Source organism: Hyla sarda, chromosome 5 (assembly GCF_029499605.1).
Source record: "Hyla sarda isolate aHylSar1 chromosome 5, aHylSar1.hap1, whole genome shotgun sequence".
Classification (NCBI taxonomy): domain Eukaryota; kingdom Metazoa; phylum Chordata; class Amphibia; order Anura; family Hylidae; genus Hyla; species Hyla sarda.
The window spans coordinates 28,746,696-28,770,715 of record NC_079193.1 but is presented as its reverse complement, the minus strand read 5'-3'; the positions used below and the strand labels follow the sequence as shown (position 1 = coordinate 28,770,715).

The 24,020-nt window shown below is 45.8% G+C and overlaps 1 protein-coding gene across 1 annotated transcript in view; it reads left to right on the top strand.

Annotated features, from left to right (window-relative positions):
• LOC130272994 (uncharacterized) overlaps nt 1-20,872 on the top strand; it is a 443,176-nt gene extending 422,304 nt beyond the window's left edge. The window contains exon 11 of the mRNA XM_056519091.1: nt 18,415-20,872. Within this exon, the coding sequence (XP_056375066.1) occupies nt 18,415-18,591 (177 nt within the window). The 3' untranslated portion in view covers nt 18,592-20,872. The remainder of the gene's footprint in view (nt 1-18,414) is intronic.
• Nucleotides 20,873-24,020: the final 3,148 nt, after the last annotated feature.

Here is a 24,020-nt window from a genome sequence, read left to right as displayed (position 1 = left end):
CAGGCTGTATTTGTCGGAGGGGCGTTGGATATATAAACACACGCCACCCCCTCCACAGGTGTGTACGGTGCATTTGGCGAAACCCACCCTCCCGCCCCTTTTCTCTTTATCATTCTATAGGGTATGCCCTCTAAAGGCTAACCCTTCATCGCGGTTTTTGGGCAGAGTTGAACCGCTATTATTACTATGTACAGTTCTTTAATAGTTTTTCTTGCAGGCCAATTCATGAAGATTGGTCAAGTATAAGCAGGTCTATACGGTTACGTGTTAGCCCTGACCACAATTGGCTTTATCCATCTTTTCATCAATTCTGACCAGTTTCTGCACAGTTTCTTCCCAATAGAAAAAGGAAGGGCCCCACTCTCCAAGTGCCTCATAGCAGCCGCATGGTCTGCCACTATGGTACAAGCACCCTTGGAGAACAGTAAACCAAACAGACTTATTTTGTCTGGAGCGGCCAACTATTTTATGCATATCATTGTGTGCCGACATTTCCCAGACAGATGATGTCAGTGAGGAAAGAAGTATTGGACATGTTGAATGTAACTATTAGGGATCGACCGATATCGTTTTTTTAGGGCCGATACCGATAATCGGTGCAGGTTAGGGCCGATAGCCGATAACTTATACCGATATTCTGGTATAAGTTATCGGCTATTTAACCCCCTGCGACACCGCTGCAGATCATTGATTTAAAGCGGGCGCTTTAAATCAATGATCTGCAGTGGCTTTTGCGGGGCCATAGGCCGCCGCCGCCACCACCCGCTTCTCTCCCCTACCTGTCAGGGTGGTCCGGGCCATCCATCGTTCCTGTAGCGTCCGGGGGCGTTCCGGGTGGAGGGTGGTCCGATCCGGGCTGTCCTTCTTCTCCGGCGGTCATCTTCTCCACTCCGGGAAGGCTCCGGCCTAGTACGCTGCATAGACGCCGCGGCGCAGTGACGCCCGTGCGCAGCGACACACCTGACGTCACGGCGTAGCGGCGTCTATGCAGCGTACTAGGCCGGAGCATTCCCGGAGTGGAAAAGAAGACCGTGGGAGAAGGACAGCCCGGACCGGACCACCCTCCACCCGGAACGCCCCCGGACGCTACAGGAACGATGGATGGATGGCCCGGACCACCCCCATTACGGGCAAGTTTAATTTTTTTATTGACTGGGAGGGTGGGGGAGGGGCCCGACCGGTATAGCGGTATGGGAAAAAATCCATACCGGTATACCGCCTAGCATCACGGTGGGGGGTGCGGTGGGTCGGCGGTGCGGCGGGTCAAGGGGGTGGCGGTCACGGTGGGGGCAGTGCGGGGGCGGGGCATTATCGGCTTATCGGCAAGATAATTGCCGATACCAATAATGCCCAAAATCGTAATTATCGGCCGATAATATCGGCCATACCGATAATCGGTCGATCCCTAGTAACTATACAATGCTCTGTTGCCCTCACAGGATATAAGCTTCCATCAGAGATGTCTGACAGTTGCATATTCACCATTCCCATTGAGAATACATGTATACTGGGCCAAGCCAGCTGAGTTGGGAAGAATAGCTCTCGGCTGAAGTGTTTGTTCAACAGCTATTGATGAGGCCAACTTTAGTGCAACCAAACTATACTGGACTAATGTCTCCTGTGGTCATTGTTGCCACCCGGGTAATATATTTCATATGAGCAGACAAGGAAAGTGGTGAGAAGAAGAGACAACTGCTCTCCAGACATTTACGTGACAGTCAAGTAGTTGCCACTATTCATTAGTCAGACAAGATGAATGTCTTTATTCTGCCAGTCCTAATAAATATATAATGCCCCTATGGATAACAATGAGGATCCAAATTGTTGTAAACATTAGATAGCTGTCAGTGGATTCTGCTGATACTCAACTATAATGTGTACATTGGCTGCAGTTCACTATGGAAGGATTTAACCGTTTGTTTTCCTTTGTGCCATTTTTGTCCAGCAGCCAACCTTTAGGCTCATGTCCCTAATCTATGTTAAAATTTCATCACTACTCTGACTTCTAGGTGACTTTAGTGTCTACTGGAAAAAAAGGTACAGTATCTTATAGGTACCCATAGGTACCATTGATTATGCTGCCCATACAAGTCTATGGAGAGGGGTGAGGAGTGAGATGGGAGAAGGATTGAGTACAGAGAGCAGAGGCAGAGATCGACTTCTAAGAGACAACACTAGAGGTAACCATAACTATTAGATCTTACCCTAGTACTGGATTCACAGCTTATCCTACTCAGTACTGCCCTATATTGTCCTCCATGCAATTTCTTAGTGTGTGCACTGTGACATAGGAGAACAGGATGCCCTCTGCAGTGTATTGGAGACATCATAACACCTAGTCCACATCCACTAATTCCTGGACAACTGAAAATAATAAATTAAGCCTGCAGAGGAAAACTAAAAAAAATGCCAAACATGTTAGATAGTGGCCAAAAATGGTGCCGCCTCTTGTGTACTGTACACATACAGTATGGTGCACAGAGCTTATGCTAAAAAGTTACCTCAAATGACAAGTACTATTTAAAGGGGCACTCTGGTGGAAAGCAATTTTTTTTTTTATCAACTGATGGCACAAAGTTAAACAGATTTTGTAAATTACTTCTCTTTAAAAGTCTTAATCCTCCCAGTACTTATCAGCTGCTATATTCTCCACAGGAAGTTATATTTCTTTCTGGAGTTCTTATCAGTCTGACCACAGTGCTTTCTGCTGACACCTCTGTCCATATCAAGAACTGTCCAGAGCAGGAGAGGTTTGCTATGGGGATTTGCTTGTACTCTGGACAGTTCCTGACATGGACAGAGGTGTCAGCAGAGAGCACTGTGGTCATAAAGAAAAGAATTTAAAAAAGGAAAGAACTTCCTGTGGAGCATAGAGCAGCTGATAAGTACTGGAAGGATTAAGATTTTTTAAATAGAAGCAATTTACAAATCTCATTAAATAGAAACAGAGTCCGTTTGGCACAGCCGCAGGATACTACGGGTTCACCAATAATGTCCTCTCTTTAGACAACCGCAGTGTGAATGGTGACCAAAATGTCCATATGTTGTGGTGGTGCTACCCAAGTTAAAGCACAAGGCGCATTGCAATATCCAAGGTTAGAGAAAAATGGATGCACTCACCACTCCAGGGACGTTACAAAAGAACTTTATTCGGACATCAGTTGCAGAGACGCTACAAAGAGCGTGTGGGACAGGGGGTACAGGACGCCGCCAGCGTTCCGGTTACAGCCGTTTCACACGCGCATGCGGGCCTCTTCAGAAGAAGTTATTCTTCCATGGTACCAATGTATCTATTCTCCGCTATTGTCAATGTCCACTCCCCTAGTCATGTGAAGGAATGCTACATGGGATCTTTTTTGTTCTCTTTTTTTGTTCTGATAATTTGGTGACCATGTGTTAGCCTAATCCCACCCTGTTCACCGCACTTCACTTGTAACCATACAATGGCTGGCCCATCCTCCTCATTCATATACTTGCCAAGTATAGATGTGTTCTAAAGAGGAGGGGAATAAGCCGCTTTTAGACACCTCTCCCAATGACTGATCTCCCTTTAGCACTTAATGACTGATCGCCTTCTTTTCGACTGGCACACCCCCTCAGTAATCAGGTCCCAAAGAACTTTTCGTGTTTGGCCAAATTTATGTGAATGGGAACTTAAAGAGGGTACTGCACCCCTAGACTTCTTATCCCCTTTCCAAAGAATAGGGGATACGATGTCTGATGAGGGTCCTGCCGCTGGGCCCCCCAGACATCCGGTGCTCAGAGCAAACTTTGCTCTGTTCCGGATGACTGGTGATGCAGGGCGGAGGCTCGTGACATCATGTCACGCCCCGCTCGTGATATCACTGCCACGCACCCTCAATGCAAGTCTATGGCAGGGGGGTGTCCGTCACAAGTGGGGCGTGGCCATGACATCTCGAGCCACCGGTGCTGCACCCGATGCTCTAAACGAACGCCATGTGCAGCAGGGAGATCACGGATAGGATAAGGGATAAGATGTCCCCTTTGAATAGGGGATAAGATGTCTAGGGGTGGAGTACCCCTTTAAGACATTGATGGCTATGACTAAAGCCCCATACATGTGACAGCAGGGAGCCCTTTTATCAGTGGGCCTCTATAACCTGCAGGGCTTATTTTATAGGGGCCAATGTGTCCTAAAGGACATTACATGATTTTTTCTTCCTGCTCGATTTATACAGAACACAAATTATGAAATCAGACACCTTCAGAGGTAGAGAAACATCCCTTGGGTGCCTATTGGTTCCATATTATGGCTCTGTAGAGATTGTACGGAGGTGTAATGCTGTTGCACGCTATTTGAAGCCTTTTTTCAATGTTCCCATTTATACAACCCATACCATTTGAGCTCTGCTCTTATCATGTAAATCCTTCGCTTGCTTTAGCAGCTTATGAAGGGGCCGCCGCTATATTATGTATTGAAATTTATTTCCTCCGGACCAAATCAAGATCTGTGTCAACATCCATCTCTCCGATGTTGTTCAAAGTTGTTTACCATCATATTGACTCGAATAGAAAATTCCCCCAGTAAAATCAATGACAAACTATATTTGTTCTCCACAAAAGATGACATTATCTAAAGATAAGTAAATCAAAGTGTACACACAATAAACCCTTTATCTGGGAGCGGAGATAAGATGCAACATTGTGTTTGTCCTTTAATAGCCCTTTATCAGGTGCCGTCCTGTTACCTCGCCATGGTCCCCGGTGATCTTCATTAGGTTAATTGAGAGTACAGTATTTGTACAGCCATTTTGTTCTTTGGAAAAAAAAACATCCTTTCATTTGCAGACATTGACGAGGATATCTGTGACCAGCCTGGAGTGATAAGACCGAAGCGGCTATTTATACAAATATGCTACGGGGAGCGAGTCTCTGAACCTCTTACTTAATAATTATAGATTAAAAACAAGCCGAGCTCGAGATGCCTGAAAACCCGTAATTAACACTGACACCGTAGAGCAATCCACTGTAGGACTCAGCAGCAATGGAGAGATTGACAGGTGCGATTAGGGAGATGGCACTAGATGTCAACTTCATGTGGTTTTGCAAAAATAACAAAATATGCCGTAGCCGTAACTCATTTTCCTTACAGGGACGTTTAAGTGAAGTATTGGATTATGCTTTTAAACTTTCTAAAAGGATTGTAAACATTTAAATTGCTGAGGCTATATGCAGAACCTTCTACCCATATTGTAATAAACTTACTTGACCCAAATCCAGTGCTGTTTTGGTCCTCCTCCTGCTCCTCCTTCACACTTCCAGCAGTGAGAGATTTAAACCTGAAATTGCGGTTTCTACCCGTAACCAGCGTTGCTGCTCTCTTGTGCCTGTTTACTACATTCCTGACCTTTTTTCAGTATCCTGACTACTCTCTTGCCTGCTGATTTTGTACTACACTCTCCTCCTAATTTTGTTCTTTTGGTTTGTCCCAACTTTTTCCCTCTATTCTGTTTTGGTTGCTGTTGTGTCTATGAGTTGCTTACCTGGCCGGTCTGACCTCCCTTTATGCCCCTGTGCACTTAGTGAGTGTAGGGACCTATATCCAGTCTGAGCCATTGTTTAGGACTGTTGTCTAACTAGTTGTCACCTATAGTGACATATATGGTTAGCTTTCTAGCACCAAAATAATACAGTCTTGCAGCACTTCCAGACTGTTTAACGCTCCGTTCATTCTTTTGTGAAAGTAACAGAGACCATGACAGAGCCCCAATGGATTTAATTATAAGTACCGTATATACTCGAGTATAAGCCGAGTTTTTCAGCACGATTTTTCGTGCTGAAAACACCCCCCCTCGGCTTATACTCGAGTGAACTCCCCCACCCGCAGTGGTCTTCAACCTGCGGACTTCCAGAGGTTTCAAAACTACAACTCCCAGCAAGCCAGGGCAGCCATCGGCTGTCCGGGCTTGCTGGGAGTTGTAGTTTTGAAACCTCCGGAGGTCCGCAGGTTGAAGACCACTGCGGCCTTCAACATCATCCAGCCCCCTCTCACCCCCTTTAGTTCTGAGTACTCACCTCCGCTCGGCGCTGGTCCGGTCCTGCAGGGCTGTCCGGTAAGGAGGTGGTCCGGTGAGGAGGTGGTCCGGGCTGCTATCTTCACCGGGGAGGCCTCTTCTAAGCGCTTCGGGCCCGGCCTCAGAATAGTCACGTTGCCTTGACAACGACGCAGATACGTCGTTGTCAAGGCAACGGCTCTATTCCGGGCCGGAAGCGCGGAGAAGAGGCGCCCCCGGTGAAGATAGCAGCCCGGACCACCTCCTCACCGGACCACCTCCTCTCCGGACAGCCCTGCAGGACCGGACCAGCGCCGAGCGGAGGTGAGTACTCAGAACTAAAGGGGGTGAGAGGGGGCTGGATGATGTTGAAGGCCGCAGTGGTCTTCAACCTGCGGACCTCCGGAGGTTTCAAAACTACAACTCCCAGCAAGCCCGGACAGCCGATGGCTGCCCGGGCTTGCTGGGAGTTGTAGTTTTGAAACCTCTGGAGGTCCGCATGTTGAAGGCCGCAGTGGTCTTCAACCTGCGGACCTCCGGAGGTTTCAAAACTACAACTCCCAGCAAGCCCGGACAGCCGATGGCTGCCCGGGCTTGCTGGGAGTTGTAGTTTTGAAACCTCTGGAGGTCCGCATGTTGAAGGCCGCAGTGGTCTTCAACCTGCGGACCTCCGGAGGTTTCAAAACTACAACTCCCAGCAAGCCCGGACAGCCGATGGCTGCCCGGGCTTGCTGGGAGTTGTAGTTTTGAAACCTCTGGAGGTCCGCATGTTGAAGGCCGCAGTGGTCTTCAACCTGCGGACCTCCGGAGGTTTCAAAACTACAACTCCCAGCAAGCCCGGACAGCCGATGGCTGCCCGGGCTTGCTGGGAGTTGTAGTTTTGAAACCTCTGGAGGTCCGCAGGTTGAAGACCACTGAGGGCGAATGATGAGAAGAGGATGATGAAGGGGGGGGGGGTGTGGGGATGATGAAGGGGGGGGGGGTGTGGGGATGATGAAGGGGGGTGGGGATGATGAAGGGGGGGGGGTGTGGGATGATGACAAGGGGATGATGAAGGGGGGATGTGTGGGATGATAAGGGGATGTGTGGGATGATGACAAGGGGATGATGAAGGGGGGATGTGTGGGATGATGACAAGGGGATGATGAAGGGGGGATGTGTGGGATAAGGGGATGTGTGGGATGATGACAAGGGGATGATGAAGGGGGGATGTGTGGGATAAGGGGATGTGTGGGATGATGACAAGGGGATGATGAAGGGGGGATGTGTGGGATGATGACAAGGGGATGATGAAGGGGGGATGTGTGGGATGATAAGGGGATGTGTGGGATGATGACAAGGGGATGATGAAGGGGGGATGTGTGGGATGATAAGGGGATGTGTGGGATGATGACAAGGGGATGATGAAGGGGGGATGTGTGGGATGATGACAAGGGGATGATGAGGATGTTAATGACGGGTCTGGATGATGACAGGGGGGGATGAGGTATTTCCCACCCTAGGCTTATACTCGAGTCAATAACTTTTCCTGGGATTTTGGGTTGAAATTAGGGGTCTCGGCTTATACTCGGGTCGGCTTATACTCGAGTATATACGGTAAGAGGGGTTCTTTTAGGCAGTATTGGGGTCCATCATACTTTACAATGCAAATATGGATTTTTACCTATAACTGCCCTATCAATAAACTAGCAAACATAGTTGTATTCTTTACAACTGCCTTTCTATACCTTTGGTCACTATGTGGCACCCCCTTTAGTAGTGATAGATTGTTTAGCCCAAAGGCCAGCCATGAATAAGATCCCTAATTTATTAAAGATTTATCCCTATAAGTCCTTGAGTCACCTTCTGGTCCTCAGTTCTATTCAGCCAAGATGACAGCAATGACACCTCCCAAATAGGTAGGTACACAACCTTTCTAGAGTCCTGAATGGCAACTGCATATTTTGGCCAGTTTGCTGACCAATTGGCCGAGATCTAATTTATAAAGCCATTAAAGTTGGGACAGAGCTTTAACTAAATATTACCAAGCTGTCTTTTTTGCTCTCATCTAAACAGTTTTAATCTGAGCAGTTCTGCTGTGGATCTCGCTGCTGATTTATAGTGTATTTTACCCTTTGCATTGCCATTCACATGTATTGTACTATGATTTGCTGAGTATTTGTGATGCAGAATCTGTACTGCAAATCTGCATGAATTCCCTGTAGACATTTGCCCAGGCGTGGCAAAAGTTTTGATTGCACCAGGTCACACTCCAGAGACCTGCTACAGTCGCTAGTCATAAGCCGGAGAAGTCTGCACGCCCCACTCCCCCGTTGTCAGTCAAATCTGACCTTTTCGCTATATTGGGATCAGCTTATTTGGACCCTGCTGATCTTCACTTCCTGCTCCTGTCTCAACACAGAGGAAATTAATGCTCAGCAATCACTGACAGAGCAAGGGCTCCGCTGCAGCCATTGATTGACAAAATAGCTCATTTCATGTGTTATGAAAAAGGACCATGAAGTGTAGATCAGAAAAAAAAAATGTAAACCCCTTTTACTTTTGTAGTGAATGTATTCTGATTTGCATATTTGGATACAGTAGAAAGCTATATTGTTACTGCACCACTACACGTTGAGTGATAAAATAATAAAAATGAATGGAATTAGATTATTACTTTTGTAAGATTGACTGTAGGGCGGTTTCGGTCTCGCTCATCATTACAGCTCGTGTTTTGTCTTGGAATCATTGCCGCGGACTCTTGTATTTCATTAGGAATAATAAATGAAGACATGATAAGCCGTAAGGAAGCAATTAGGCCTTTAAGTAGATGCATTTAGTGACCTTACGTGATTGCGGAGGGTTAGTAAACACATAAGGATGAAAAACTATCCCGTGTATGTGAACGACTAAATCATATCCTAATAATAATGGTATCCTTAGGAAAACACAAGCCGTCTCCTGCTGGGAATGGATGGAACTGTGTCCTGAATATATTATTACACTCTTCACCTTACATGGGAGTTCTGCTTATATGTGAAAAGGCATCTACAATGGGATTTTCTAAATAAAACATTATTTTATAATGTAACATATGTCCATATAATTCTTATAATTTTTTCATAAAGTAGCTGCCACTAGGAGGGGCTATGTCATGATGGCATAGGTGGCCTAGGGTACGTGCCAAATCAAGTCCAGTGAAATGTCTCCAAAAAAGAAGTCCACCCATTGTCCAGACCAGATATCATCTGACAGGATTTCAGTCCACCATACATTATGCATAGTGGGCATTTGCTTTGAGAAGATCACTTTTGAATGCAGTTGTGGTACGATACCACTTTCTCACCAAGAGCCAAATTGTTATAACACATGATCTGTGGATAGATGAAGCACATTTAAGAAAAAAAACACCCATTTTTTCTAACCTTGGATAACCCCCTTTAAGGTAAAGACACTAATCCCATGTTACACACATGTACTAGCCATGAATCCTTTGTTCCCATAATCTAGTAACACTGTTGGGGTCTGAGAGACTGTCCAGGCTTTACCTTTTGGATCCATCATACAGATATGAATTTAACAGTAGGGAATCCCAAGGTTTGTGACATCTGGATTAGCCTGGATTGGTGGCAGAGACAAAAATGTAGACAGCAACATGAAGGCAGTAAAGGTACCAGGGTAGTAAGTGTGGGCAGTTTGGTAAATGCATCGGAGGTCAAACCATAGGACCAGAACTCACAACAAGGCAGGAGTTATGTAGAGAAAATAATCAAGACTCTCTAGAGGTCAGCAAAAGTTATCATACAGGAAGCCCAAAGGCAAAATTTGCCCATCATGCAAGTTATAAAAAAAAAAGACAAACAAACCTTTACTTACCTTTATCATTCCTGCGGTGCCTCTGGTGTTCCACTCCGGTCCCAGCTGTGATCCTCTTCCTCCCAGAAATTGTGACGTTGGGGCCCAAAGTGTCATTCTGCCCCTCAGCCATTGGCTGAGGGGCAGTATGACACTCTGGGCCCCAACATCCCTTTGGGCCCAAGCATCACAATTTCTGTGAGGAAAAGGATTGTTTTTTTTATAACACGTGCAATGGGCAAAATTATGACCTCCCCCCCTCTACTGGATAATGCCTTTAAAATAGGATATTGTTTGAAAGTTAGCTGCCCATGACATCACTTTTGGGCATTGGCTACATCAGCAACCCTACTGCACAGACCCGGGCTGGAGTCTGGAGGAGTTGGAGGTTTTGGAAGATCCGGCCTGGATCCTGGACATATGCTTATGATCCCACCACCACTTGATGGTGGCAGGAGAGGTAACAAAATGGCCAAACAAAGGCCCCCAAATTTTGGCTTCAAAATGGCGGAATACCTCAAAAAGGCATGAGGTAGTGTCTTTCATTTACCTCAAAGATTTCAATTTTAGAAGAATAATCCCATAAACCAAATCACAAAAGACAAAAGTGTGAAAAAACAGCCAAAAAGTGAGTATTCTTGGGTGGGGCTTAAATGACCCTAGTTGAGCTATTTAAATATGGGTAAGTATGCTAAAGCCACGACGGCATGCAGTGTAAGCAGAATATCACATAGATTGTGTGTCCGCCTTTATCTCTGTAATGTCTTTGACAAGTGAAGAGGAAAAAAAAGGAGCTGACTCTCCAAATGTAATGCGCCTGTGAGGCCGTCACCGAGCTGGATAGAAAGTAATAATGAGCAGCGAGTCCATGAAGCAGCATTACACCACTCCTCATAAAATAGAGGACAGCATTACCCACGCAGTCTAATAAGATAACGTGACCTCGGCATCGGGAGGATTAATTGGCAGCAAGCACCGATTTGTTCAGTCCTAAGCTCCATCATTCTCCTATTGGAAATATTAAGCTATGACCAAGGCTTTACTATTTATCACGTTTTTTATTCTTCCTATTAATTAACCAATTTAGAGGGAAGAAAGAGATTAATTGTGTTTTTAGAATCAAAAATTCTTCCGCTTAGGGTTGGTCTCCAGTGGTCTTTGTCCGTGACTGCCGTATAAATCATCTCATTGCAAATCTTACACTTTTTAGCTTGCATAAACATGTTGCTTGAGCGTCCATCCCTCAGGTTTCCATATTAGGGGTATCCATGGTATGATTGGCCCCAAAGCCAGAAAAATGGGTTTCTCTCCAATATCCTATATAACCAAAAGGGGCCTTAAAGCAAAAATACAACTATATAGCCTGTCTTTCTTGGCTCACAACACCCAAACCTTCACATACCTTGTAGGAGATAAGAGTAGAGCAACCCTTCGGTTGTGTCCCACCCACCGTCAGTTTTTTCCAAGTCTAGAGACCCATTTAAATCTTTTTCCTTTGATCTTTTGTAGATGAGGTAGCGCTGGGCGGTATGACAAAAAACTGTATCACTGTATTTTTGTAATTTATGGCGGTTCCATGGTATTTAATGGTACTCCCCTATGCTGGGGAACTAATCATATGTGACCCACGGGCGCTGCTTCCCCCATCCTCCTGTGAGCCGTGGCACTGGAAATGATTAAAGGACATTTGTACTGATGAAGTTTACATTTTCCTATGCCCGGGCTGCAAAAATAAACAAAATAAACTTTGACTCGCCTTCCTACGTTCCCCTGTTGCTGCGGTATCGGCCTCACGGTCCTCCGCTGTGATCCACATGCTGCTTTCTGGGGACGGGAACGTCACAGAGCCGGCAGCGTATCACCGGCCGCAGCTATGTCCCTCCTTGGCCGGTGATAGGCTGAGCGCACGGTCATGTAAGGAGCCGGCACGCAACTCATTCATTTAAAGTGCCGGCGGCTCACAGGAGGACGGGGGGAGCAGCGCCCGCGGGTCACATATTAGTTCCCTGATGTGGGGACAGCTGCTGTGGCTAATAATTCATTTATTCGAAAGGGGGGAGGGGCCCGACCGGTATTGCGGTATAGGAAAAATTCATATCGTACAGAAAAAACATACTGGTATTTGGTATGAACTGTTATACCGCCCAGCAGTAAGATGAGGCTTTTTCCAAAATCTTTTTAAACACCGAGAACTAAAATAGTCACTGTCACTTGAAAGACACGTTTGACATGTCCTAGAAACATGTCAAATGTTCCGATCTGTTGGAGTCTTCAGAACCCTCATACTCGTCTGTGAATGAAAATATAAAAGACTTCCCACCATCCAGGAATATGGTTTTGCAGTGGTCAGGAACCGGAGATGTCTGAAGCGGAGTGAAGGCTATTAGATGGCAGCGAGGCACCTTACCTCTGGGAGCTATCAATGTGACGTTTCATTGTTTCCGATATATTGAGGCTGGCGATATCTTATATTATCTCTGTATAACCGGTTGCAAGGGATTTAGCTTTTTTGGCTCACCTCATCCCGCCCAGTAGGCGACATAGTGCTTGAAGTGGCATTAGCATTGTTAAGCAAAATTGGGTTATTTCCAGTGGCTACAGCAGTGTACGAGTTCTACATGATTTATTTTTTGAGCTTCACAATATAAGCAGTGGGGGCCATTATGAAAGAAGGATGGACATGATTATCATTTTTCCTTCCTGTATCTGTTAATGTGGATCTGATTCTGATCTATTTGGAGGAGATTGGACCTTAATAAGGACACTCGCTGATCATCAGGATTCCTGGAACAAATGTCATTGTGACTGCCTTGCTTAATATTGCCTTTGCCAGCTATGTGCCATTTCTGTGCTATGTATATGCTATCTACCGTATTTTTCGCCGTATAAGACACACTTTTTCTTCCCCAAGTCTGGGGGAAAAAGTCGGTGCGTCTTATACGGTGAATACACCCCTATCGCGGCGGCCATCAACGGCCGGGACCCGCGGCTAATACAGGACATCACCGATCGCGGTGATGCCCTGTATTAACCCCTCAGACGCAGCGATCAAAGCTGACTGCCGCGTCTGAAGGGAAAGTGACACTAACCCGGCTGTTCAGTCGGGCTGTTCGGGACCGCCGCGATTTCACCGCGGCGGTCCCGAACAGCCCGACTGAATAGCCGGGTTAGTGCTTACAGGACACGGGGAGGGACCTTACCTTCCTCCTCGGTGTCTTCTCCGTTCAGGGATCCCCTGTATGGCCGGCGCTCTCCTTCCTCGTCGTCGCGTACGTGCGTCGGCGTGCGTAACGACGTGTTGACGGCGACGGAGAGCGAGGATATCCGGCCGGCAGCAGAGACGTCCCGGAGCGACGGGGACACGGCGACAGCGACGGAGCGACATCCAGGGCAGCGGTGACGGGTCCGGAGCGGCGGGGACACGTGAGTATTACCTCCTCCTGCAGTGGTCTTCAATCTGCGGACCTTCAGATGTTGCAAAACTACAACTCCCAACATGCCCGGACAGCCAACGGCTGTCCGGGCATGCTGGGAGTTGTAGCTTTGCAACATCTGGAGTTTTGCAGGTTGAAGACCACTATTGGGTTCAAAATCTTAAATTTTTTAGATTTTGCACCTAAAAATTGGGTGCGTCTTATACGTCGGTGCGTCCTATAGGGCAAAAAATACGGTAAGTGCCTTGTGTGCTGTCCCCTAGAGTGGAAAATTGTATACAAGTTATATAGTCGAATATCTCCACCATATATACATTTCTGTTCATAACCCCTGATGAACCGTATCTTCATCCATATACGGGGAAACGCGTCAGGATAAATGTTTGGGGATTGACCAACTAGAGTACTCTAACATTTGAGACTCTTTTACCTGAATGGTTTGTTGTTTTTTATATTTAAGATTTTTTTTTGCAATTTTGTTATCTAATAAAGATATTTTTAGATAATTTTTGTGGATACTTTGTTAGAATTTAGCTATAGTGGACGTGAGTCCAGTTTTTTAACTTCTACTTTCACAAGTCACAGTCCAAGTTCTCCAAATTGCTGCAATCTCTGATTTCTTGGTCATGATTTGAAGGGGTACTCCGCCCTTAGACATCTTGTCTCCTATCCAAAGGATGTCTGATCACCCCCTGGGACCCCCCATGATCTCCGCCCTGGCACCCCACTAATCTGCTGCACGGTGTGAACGTCGCTCCATGCCCGATTACGAGCAACCAAAGCCGTCATGTTCCCTCCCATAGACATGATAGGGGATAAGATGTCTATGGGCGAAGTACCCCTTAAAAATTTTCCAAATAGCCGCAATCTCTGAGTCACGGTCTATGTTTTCACAAATAGCTACAGTCTCTTATTTTTGGGTCATGTTCCAAATTCTCAAGAAAAAAACCATGGGTCTTGGTTTGCATTCTCATTAATGATAGGAGTCACTCTGGGTTATTGTCCAAGTTTTCACAAATAGCTGTGATCTCTGGGAGGTCCAAGTTCTTCCGAGTAGCTGCAACATTTGGGTCATGAACCAGGGTTTCATTAATAGCTACGATCTCAGGGTCACCAACTATGATCTCTAGGTCAGAGTTCTTTCAATTAGCTGAAATCTTTGGGTCATGATCCTAGTTCTAATGGATTTCTGATGAATAGCAGCAATATCTGGGTCATTCTCTGAAGAATTCTCTACACATGATGTCATCTGAACCAGCGATTATTCTTCTATATTGTGCAGTCTCTTACTTCTTATTCATGGTCCAAGTTCTCGAGAATTGCTACAATCTAAGTTCTAATCAACCTAGTGATTTGAGCTGAAGTGCCGAACTATTGAATCCATTGTTTCCCAACCAGGGTTCCTCTAGCTGTTGCAAAACTACAACTGGATGCAGACTGGTTGGGAAACGATGATCTAATGTGTATGAGGGCCTCCTGACCCTTCTCCAACAGATGATGTCACGGGAAAACAAAGCAAATCGGGTGGGATTTCAGAACTAATGCTGTAGTTCTGCTTAAAGGGGTACTCCGCTGCTCAGCGTTTGGAACAAACAGTTTCAAATGCTGGAGCCGGCTCCGGGAGCTTGCGATGTCATAGCCACGCCCCCTCATGACATCACGCCCCGCCCCCGCAATGCAAGTCTATGGGAGGGGGCGTGATGTTGTCACGCCCCCTCCCATAGACTTGCATTGAGGGGGTGGGGCGTGACATCATGAGGGGGAAGGGCTATGACATCACTAGCTCCCGGCTCCAGTGTTCTGAACAGTTTAAAGCCCCAGTTTAAAGCGAAGCCCCTGCCTGAGGTGTAGTATTGCCACTTTCTCTCTTTTTACCCATTGAAAACACATGCATGCTCGCTGATCTCTCAATCAAGGCTGGTTGGGTAGGTAAAAGCCACCAAAGCCCGCCCTGTTGACCCCTGTGGACCTCCGCCCCTTGACATCTAATCCCCTATCCAAAGTGATGCCCCCTCCCATATACTTCCATTGAGGGGGCGTGGCCATGACATCACGAGCGGGGCGCGGCTGTGTCATCACGAGTCTTCAGCACTGCACCCGACGCTCTAAACAAATGCCGGTTACAGCAGGAAGATGGCGGGGATCCCAGTGATCAGACATCCTATCCTTTGGAAAGGGGATAAGATGTCTAGGGGCGGAGTACCCCTTTAAATTCTTAGAACTGTTATCTTTGTGTTATCATTCATGTTCTCAATCTCAGTTCTCCTCATACAGTATTTGGGTTCATACATTTTACCAGTAGATCTTTATTCCATTGCATAACTCGTATACACTGTGTGTTCATGGGAGCCCGTTGTATTGATAACTCTCAATAAAAATTGGTTGGGACGTAAGAAAAGGCTGATGTTATATAATTGTACTCCCTGGTGTTGTCAGTCTTCCTACCTAGATCTTGTTGAAGAGGAAAAGCAATACTAACTGGATGACTGGGAAAACTGGATGGCATGCATGCTGCTTGCCACCAAGCTTTCCCAGTTTCCTGAAGTTCTGCAGTAAAAGTCTGCCCCCTCACTGATCTCTTCTCTCTGCCCTCACTCTTTTCTCTGCCCTCACTCTTCTCTCAGCCCACAACAAATCTTCTACCCCCCACCTGTCCCTATCCCCTCTCTTTGCCCCTGCTCTATCTTTTCTCAGCACCTGCCTGCCAGACAGTTATATCATACTTTACCATGACGTTTATCCTTTGGTAGGATGTTTAAAACTCTCAGCCAATCTCTGCAGCCCGAGAGTGATGGGATCAGGACATGTAATGGAAGGAAGTCCCATAGACATGCATGGTTGTGTTACTCTCAGGCTGTGGAGATTGCCCAGGAGTTTTAAACCTCCCACTCCCGATCCAACCTTATGGCAAAGTATGATTTTACTTTCTGGCTTCCGCGGTTTTACTATCGTGCTGCAACAGAATGGCATCATGGGGAAATTATATAAAATCTGATTTTTGGGGGAATTTTTTCTATTTATTTTCTTACCAAGCAGGGTTGGATATTTCTTGCCAGGTGGTTAGCAGGTGTAAGTGATGGGGAGTCATATATTATTTCAGCTGTTTGCTAATCGATCATGGTTTGAAGGTCGTTCCTTGCGCCTGGAACAGTCCTGCCGGAAGGAAATGTGCCATAGATGTGCCAAATAATCTTTATTGAAGACTGGTGCCTGGCAGATGGTGTTGCAGTTCTCTGATAGCGCGTAGTAGCTTAATATACCGGAAATACTGCGTTACCTTAGGCCCTGTTAATTTAATTATGCTGCGACCCGAGTTATTAAAGGGTTTAGCTAAGTGATTCTCTAAACCTGAGCAATTAAAATTTACTAAATGTGATGATTCTCATTATAATGTATAATTATCCTCATTTTATTGATGTGGCGTACATAATGCACCAGGAAAAAAAAATCCATCAACATAACAGGCTGATCATATGGAAGCCCAGTGCAGCGGAACATATCACTGATAGAGTCCATACCTTCTAATACCGTAATATCTCACCAGCATGCAGAGAGGCCACAATCTAATATCGCTGAACAAGGACAAACTTTCCCAAAGCAAAGTCAATGACAGGCGTCCCTGCTCCTGTAGGGGCGGGGCCTATGATGTATTTCTCACTGCTCACTTACAAGAGAAAGCAGCGATTGCAAATATCATCAGCGCTTACTTCCGGGGCTTGTTCTGCACTCATTAACTGGCAAGGGCGAAAAATGTACTAAGTGACTATGCATACAGCATCGCTGCTTACTGTACAGGAACAGGGCCTCCTGTCTTTGACAGGAGTCCCTGCTCCTGTAAGTATTTTCTGTAGGGTTCTACACTTATAGCGTAAGGTGGCATGGAAGGAACTGTGAGCAGTAGTGTGTACACACGGCTGCCTATGTACACATGTCTATTCAAAGTGCACAGAATTCACCAAGCGCCACAACACCCACGTCTCAAATACCCCTTTAAAGGGGTACTCCGGTGAAAAACAATGTTTATTAAATCAACTGGTGCCAGAAGGTTATACAGATTTGTAAATGACTTCTATTTGAAAATCTTAATCCTTCCAGTACTTATCAGCTTCTGTATACTCCAGAGGAAGTTCTTTTCTGACCACAGTGCTCTCTGCTGACACCTCTGTCCATGTCAGGAACTGTCAGGAACAGGAGCAAATCCCCACAGCAAACCTATCCTGCTCTGAACAGTTCCTGACATGGACAGAGGTGTCAGCAGAGAGCACTGTGGTCAGATTGAAAAGAAATTCAAAAAGAAAGAACTTCCTCTGAAGTATACAGCAGCTGCTAAGTACTGGAAGCATTAAGACTTCAAATAGAAGTAATTTACAAATCTGTGTAACTTTCTGGCAACAGTTGATTAAAAAAAAAAAAAGAATAGTTTTCCACCGGAGTACCCCTTTAAAGATGTAAGGACGGCTGTAATGCACTTCAACCCCTAGAATGTTGTTCCAGTGACCGATAAACCTACCAAGCACTCAGTTAGATTGGTAAATCATGGAAACCGTTAAACGGCTTATTTAGTTACATGAGTGTTTCCCAACCAGGGTGCCTCCAGCTGTTGCAAAACTACAACTCCCAGCATGCCCGGACAGCCTTTGGCTGTCAGGGCATGCTGGGAGTTGTAGCTTTGCAACAGCTGAAGGTACCCTGGTTGGAAAACACTTAGCTACATAATATCCAACGAGGCAAGATATCAACTTTGATAGTCCGTGGGTGCTCAGTCCTTTGATATATATATATATATATATATATATCCGTGCAACTTTGAACTTCTAAAGTGCGCCGTCCTAAGTACTGTATTTTGCAATAAATGTTTGCGCGCCTATTAGCACAGCCGGCGAGGTAGTTGCTTCCTACATTCAGAAGTAAATTACCACTCAACAAATATTTTCTTGCTTACGTATCCCCTTTCCCCTTTAAATTGGATGAAATTGTCGCGGAGTGCTTCTTTTTTTTTTTTTTCTGTTTCAATTTGCAAATGCTTTTAAGTTGAACCGTATTTTCCATCCATTAAAGAAGCTTTGTGACATTATCGCCGCTGTGCGCTAACCCGGTCTCTCTCTCTCTCTCTCTCCGTCTTCTGCCCACAGCTCTACGGCAAGCTGCGATGTGATGATTCTGCACTCCTGGAGCACGTGGAGCAGATCCTGGGCGACCTGGGGGGAGAGGAGGCGGCGGCGGGAGACTCCGATGGTGAAGATGCTCCTCTGGAGAACATTGAAGATGATTTTGTGCCGAGCAGTGAGGATGAAGCCATGGAGGCCTGAAATCGATATTATATAATTTTTTTTTATGTAAATCCATATCAATAAAAATAAATATTTAAAAAAAAAATGGGGGAGTGTGGTTCCTCTCTCTCGAAGTGGTCAATACTTATCATGGTCAATACTTATCAGAATTCCTCCTATATTGTCTATAGGAGGTCCAACGTGGTCACCCGATACGTTATAGAAAACGTTCAACTCTGTTCACATTGACATCATGGCTTCCGTTTTTTCATGGGGTCCATCATTATCTCCCATTGACTTATAATTGGGCCAACAATTATATAAGGAGAGATATCCAGTAGGGTGGTTCGTTTTTTGACTTTTTTTTTCTCTGATCAAATCCTATTGCCCGGCAAAAATTGCTCACCCATAAAGGCAACTCACGTGCAAAATTTGGGTCTGATTGGAAAATATCTTCTGTCTCCACTATGAGCTTTATGTTTTTACACGGGAAATGCGCCTTGAATTGTGCGGAGAATGGTTCTTATACCACTCCTCGGCCACTTGATCATGTAGCCCACCATGTGGAGGTGCCGACATATAGCTGCTTCAAAGCCGTACCCAACCAACAATATGTAGAGCTTGTGCGACCTTATCCGAGTTGTCTTCAGCAGAAAAGTTTGTAAAAAATTGACCTTTAGGGTCAAATTTGGGCAAGGTCTGACTGTACATTTCCTGACATGGACAGAGGTGTCAGCAGAGAGCCCTGTGGTCAGACTGGAAAGAACTACAAAACTTCCTCTGGAGCATACAGCAGCTGAGAAGTACTGGGAGGATTAAGATTTTTAAATAGAAGTAAATAAAAATTTTCTGGAATGTACAAAACAACCTGATAAAAGGGCATTCAGGCAAAACCAGTAAACCCCTACGTTCTTTGCCTCACAGAGGTTATCCTGTAGGAGATAGGAGTAGGAGAACATAGCCGCTTTGTTCCAAAAACAGCACCACCCCTGTCCTCCTGTTTTTGTGTGGTATTACAACTCGACCACTTGATAATGTAGTGTTTCAAGTGACCCAGAGCCCACCATGTGGAGTGCTTACATATAGGGCTGCTTTAATACCGTACCCAACCAACTAACAATGTGTAGAGCTTGTGCGACCTTATCAGAGTTGTCTTCAGCAGGAAAGATGGTAACAAAATTACCTTTATGGTTAAATTCGGACTGGATAAGAGAATAGATAGAATGACGTGCCTCTTGACCACACCTCAAGGTTTCCCAGTCCTCTCCACTTTTTGGTATGGGATTTAGTGACAGACCACCTCGGCACTGTGTTATCAGCTTGTCTATGAGTTTATTAAAAATTGTCATAACAGAGAGGGACTATGATGGTGGCATCTGGATTATCCCAGGGAATCCTTTAACTATAACCCTTAGCTTCTACATTGAGAGGAGGCCCAATTCAAGGCACATTTCCCACGTATTATATCAAGCTCTAAGTGGAGACAGGAGATATTGTCTGATTGGAACCACTTTTTGCACAAGAGTTGGGAAAAAGTGGGAAAAAACAGCCACCCTTACATCCAGAACTTCGTTCTATTTTGGATCATTTTAAAATTAAGGGGTACTCCACCGCAAAACATCTTATCCCCTATCCAAAGGATAGGGGATAAGATGTCTGATCACAGGGGTCACTCTGCTGGGGACCCACACGATCTCTGGACCAGCGTCTGGAACACAGAAGCTACTACGTAGCTGTCACGCCTCCTCCCATAGACATGAATGGAGGGATGTGGTGGCTGTGGTGACCAGTCATCCGGCACGGAGCAGAGTTTATCCAGTGCCAGGGTGCCACAGCGGAGATGGCGGTGGTCCCCAGTGGCAGGACCCCCGCGATTAGACATCTTATCCCCTATCCTTTTGATAAGGGATAAGATGTTTTCCGGCAGAGTAACTCCTTTAAGTTTACATAGTCAGAAAAAACAACAATGCTGGTCTAAAGCATGTCGACTAATGTCTTAACCCCTTAAGGACCCAGGGCGTATGGGCACGCCCTGGCTCCTTGGTAGTTAAGGACCCAGGGCGTACCTGTACGCCCAGGGGGAATTCCAGTCCCCTCCGCGTGCCAGGCGGGGTCCGGGATGCCTGCTGAAATCATTCAGAAGGCATCCCATGCAAATGCCCAGGGGGGTCCTGAGAACCCCCCCATGTCGGTGAATTCACACCAGCGATCTGCGGCGATTCCGGTCATACGGGTCACGTGTGACCCGATGACCCAGAGATACATGGTGATCAGGGGTGTATATGAATACACCCCCAATCACCTCCTGTATGTATAGGGAGGTGGTGATTTCGTCACCCCCCCCCCCCCCAGGAGCGCTGCTATTGGTCGTCCGACCAATAGCAGCCGGCAGGGGAGGGGTTAATGTCCCCTTGTCAACTCAGTGGGCAGAGTTGTGAGCAGGAGCCAGGGATGTTTTGGGCAAGGTCCAATGAATGGTACGCCATTGGTGCAGAAGAAATGAGGACATTTTGGGGCCTCGTGCTGCATATGGGCCTGGTCACTACACTACATTGAAGTTTTGCAACATCTGGAGGGCCACAGTTTGAGACCATTGCTCTATAATATTGCATAAAACAGCCACTGCATTTTACGAATCTTGAAAAGTTGTGTAAAGTTCTTTAAGCGCACCGTACGTTTCATCTTTCCTTGATATTTTTCTATGGCGAGGCTTAATTGGTTTTATTTTTATATGTGTCCTGTGTTAGGATCCTGAATGGTGTCTACAAATAATGGCGCAGCTGTACATTGTGCTGAAGTATCTGCGCCCCCTCAGTTATAAATAAAGCTATGCATTTTTATTTATTTTTATTTTTTGCAATGTTTCGTCTTCTTTGTATGAACATAATACATATGTAAGAAGAGCAACCTACGGTGTCCCAAAATTTCTCCTGCTTATGGATGAAAAAATGTATATATACTGTGTGTCTCCATTGGTTTTAAATTAAACACACAATGAAGAGATGGATATCGTCGGCTCCTCGTAGCCTTGAATAGAGATCCTTTCACAAAATACTTGGATATTTATAATTGTTGGCCTCCCACGCAGTGTAAAGTGCATCACAGTGTAGACATAGACCACTGCTCAGCATCACTTTATTGATTCAATCTATTGGTATGGGACACTGCCTGACCACTTTATTAGGTACACCTCACTAGTCCCTGGTCAGACACCCTTTATACTTTCTACAACGTGCTGAAAACATTCCTCCATACAGACGTGATGACATCACACAGTTCCTCCATATGGACATGATGACATCACACAGTTCCTCCATACAGACGTGATGACATCACACAGTTCCTCCATATGGACATGATGACATCACACAGTTCCTCCATACAGACGTGATGACGTCACAAAGTTCCTCCTTACGGACATGATGACATCACACAGTTCCTCCATACGGACATGATGACATCACACAGTTCCTCCATATGAACATGATGACATCACACAGTTCCTCCATACAGACGTGATGACATCACACAGTTCCTCCATACGGACATGATGACATCACACAGTTCCTCCATACGGACATGATGACATCACACAGTTCCTCCATACGGACATGATGACATCACACAGTTCCTCCATACGGACATGATGACATCACACAGTTCCTCCATACGGACATGATGACATCACACAGTTCCTCCATATGGACATGATGACATCACACAGTTCCTCCATATGGACATGATGACATCACACAGTTTCTCCATATAGACATGATGACATCACACAGTTCCTCCACATGGACATGATGACATCATACAGTTCCTCCATACGGACATGATGACATCACACAGTTCCACCATACGGACATGATGACATCACACAGTTCCTCCACATGGACATGATGACATCACACAGTTCCTCCATACGGACATGATGACATCACACAGTTCCTCCATACGGACATGATGACATCACACAGTTCCTCCATACAGACGTGATGACATCACACAGTTCCTCCATACGGACATGGACATCACACAGTTCCTCCATATAGACATGATGACGTCACAAAGTTCCTCCATACGGACATGATGACATCACACAGTTCCTCCACATGGACATGATGACATCACACAGTTCCTCCATACGGACATGATGACATCACACAGTTCCTCCATACAGACGTGATGACATCACACAGTTCCTCCATACAGACGTGATGACATCACACAGTTCCTCCATACGGACATGATGACATCACACAGTTCCTCCATATGGGCATGATGACATCACACAGTTCCTCCATATGGACATGATGACATCACACAGTTCCTCCATATGGACATGATGACATCACACAGTTCCTCCATATGGACATGATGACATCACACAGTTCCTCCATATGGACATGATGACATCACACAGTTCCTCCACATGGACATGATGATATCACACAGTTCCTCCATACGGACATGATGACATCACACAGTTCCTCCACATGGACATGATGACATCACACAGTTCCTCCACATGGACATGATGACATCACACAGTTCCTCCACATGGACATGATGACATCACACAGTTCCTCCACATGGACATGATGACATCACACAGTTCCTCCATACGGACATGATGACATCACACAGTTCCTCCACATGGACATGATGACATCACACAGTTCCTCCATACGGACATGATGACATCACACAGTTCCTCCATACGGACATGATGACATCACACAGTTCCTCCATACAGACGTGATGACATCACACAGTTCCTCCATACGGACATGATGACATCACACAGTTCCTCCCTATGGGCATGATGACATCACACAGTTCCTCCATATGGACATGATGACATCACACAGTTCCTCCATACGGACATGATGACATCACACAGTTCCTCCATACAGACGTGATGACATCACACAGTTCCTCCATACGGACATGATGACATCACACAGTTCCTCCATACGGACATGATGACATCACACAGTTCCTCCATATGGGCATGATGACATCACACAGTTCCTCCATATGGACATGATGACATCACACAGTTCCTCCATATGGGCATGATGACATCACACAGTTCCTCCATATAGACATGATGACGTCACAAAGTTCCTCCATACGGACATGATGACATCACACAGTTCCTCCACATGGACATGATGACATCACACAGTTCCTCCATATGGACATGATGACATCACACAGTTCCTCCATACGGACATGATGACATCACACAGTTCCTCCATACAGACGTGATGACATCACACAGTTCCTCCATACGGACATGATGACATCACACAGTTCCTCCATACGGACATGATGACATCACACAGTTCCTCCATATGGGCATGATGACATCACACAGTTCCTCCATATGGACATGATGACATCACACAGTTCCTCCATATGGACATGATGACATCACACAGTTCCTCCATATGGACATG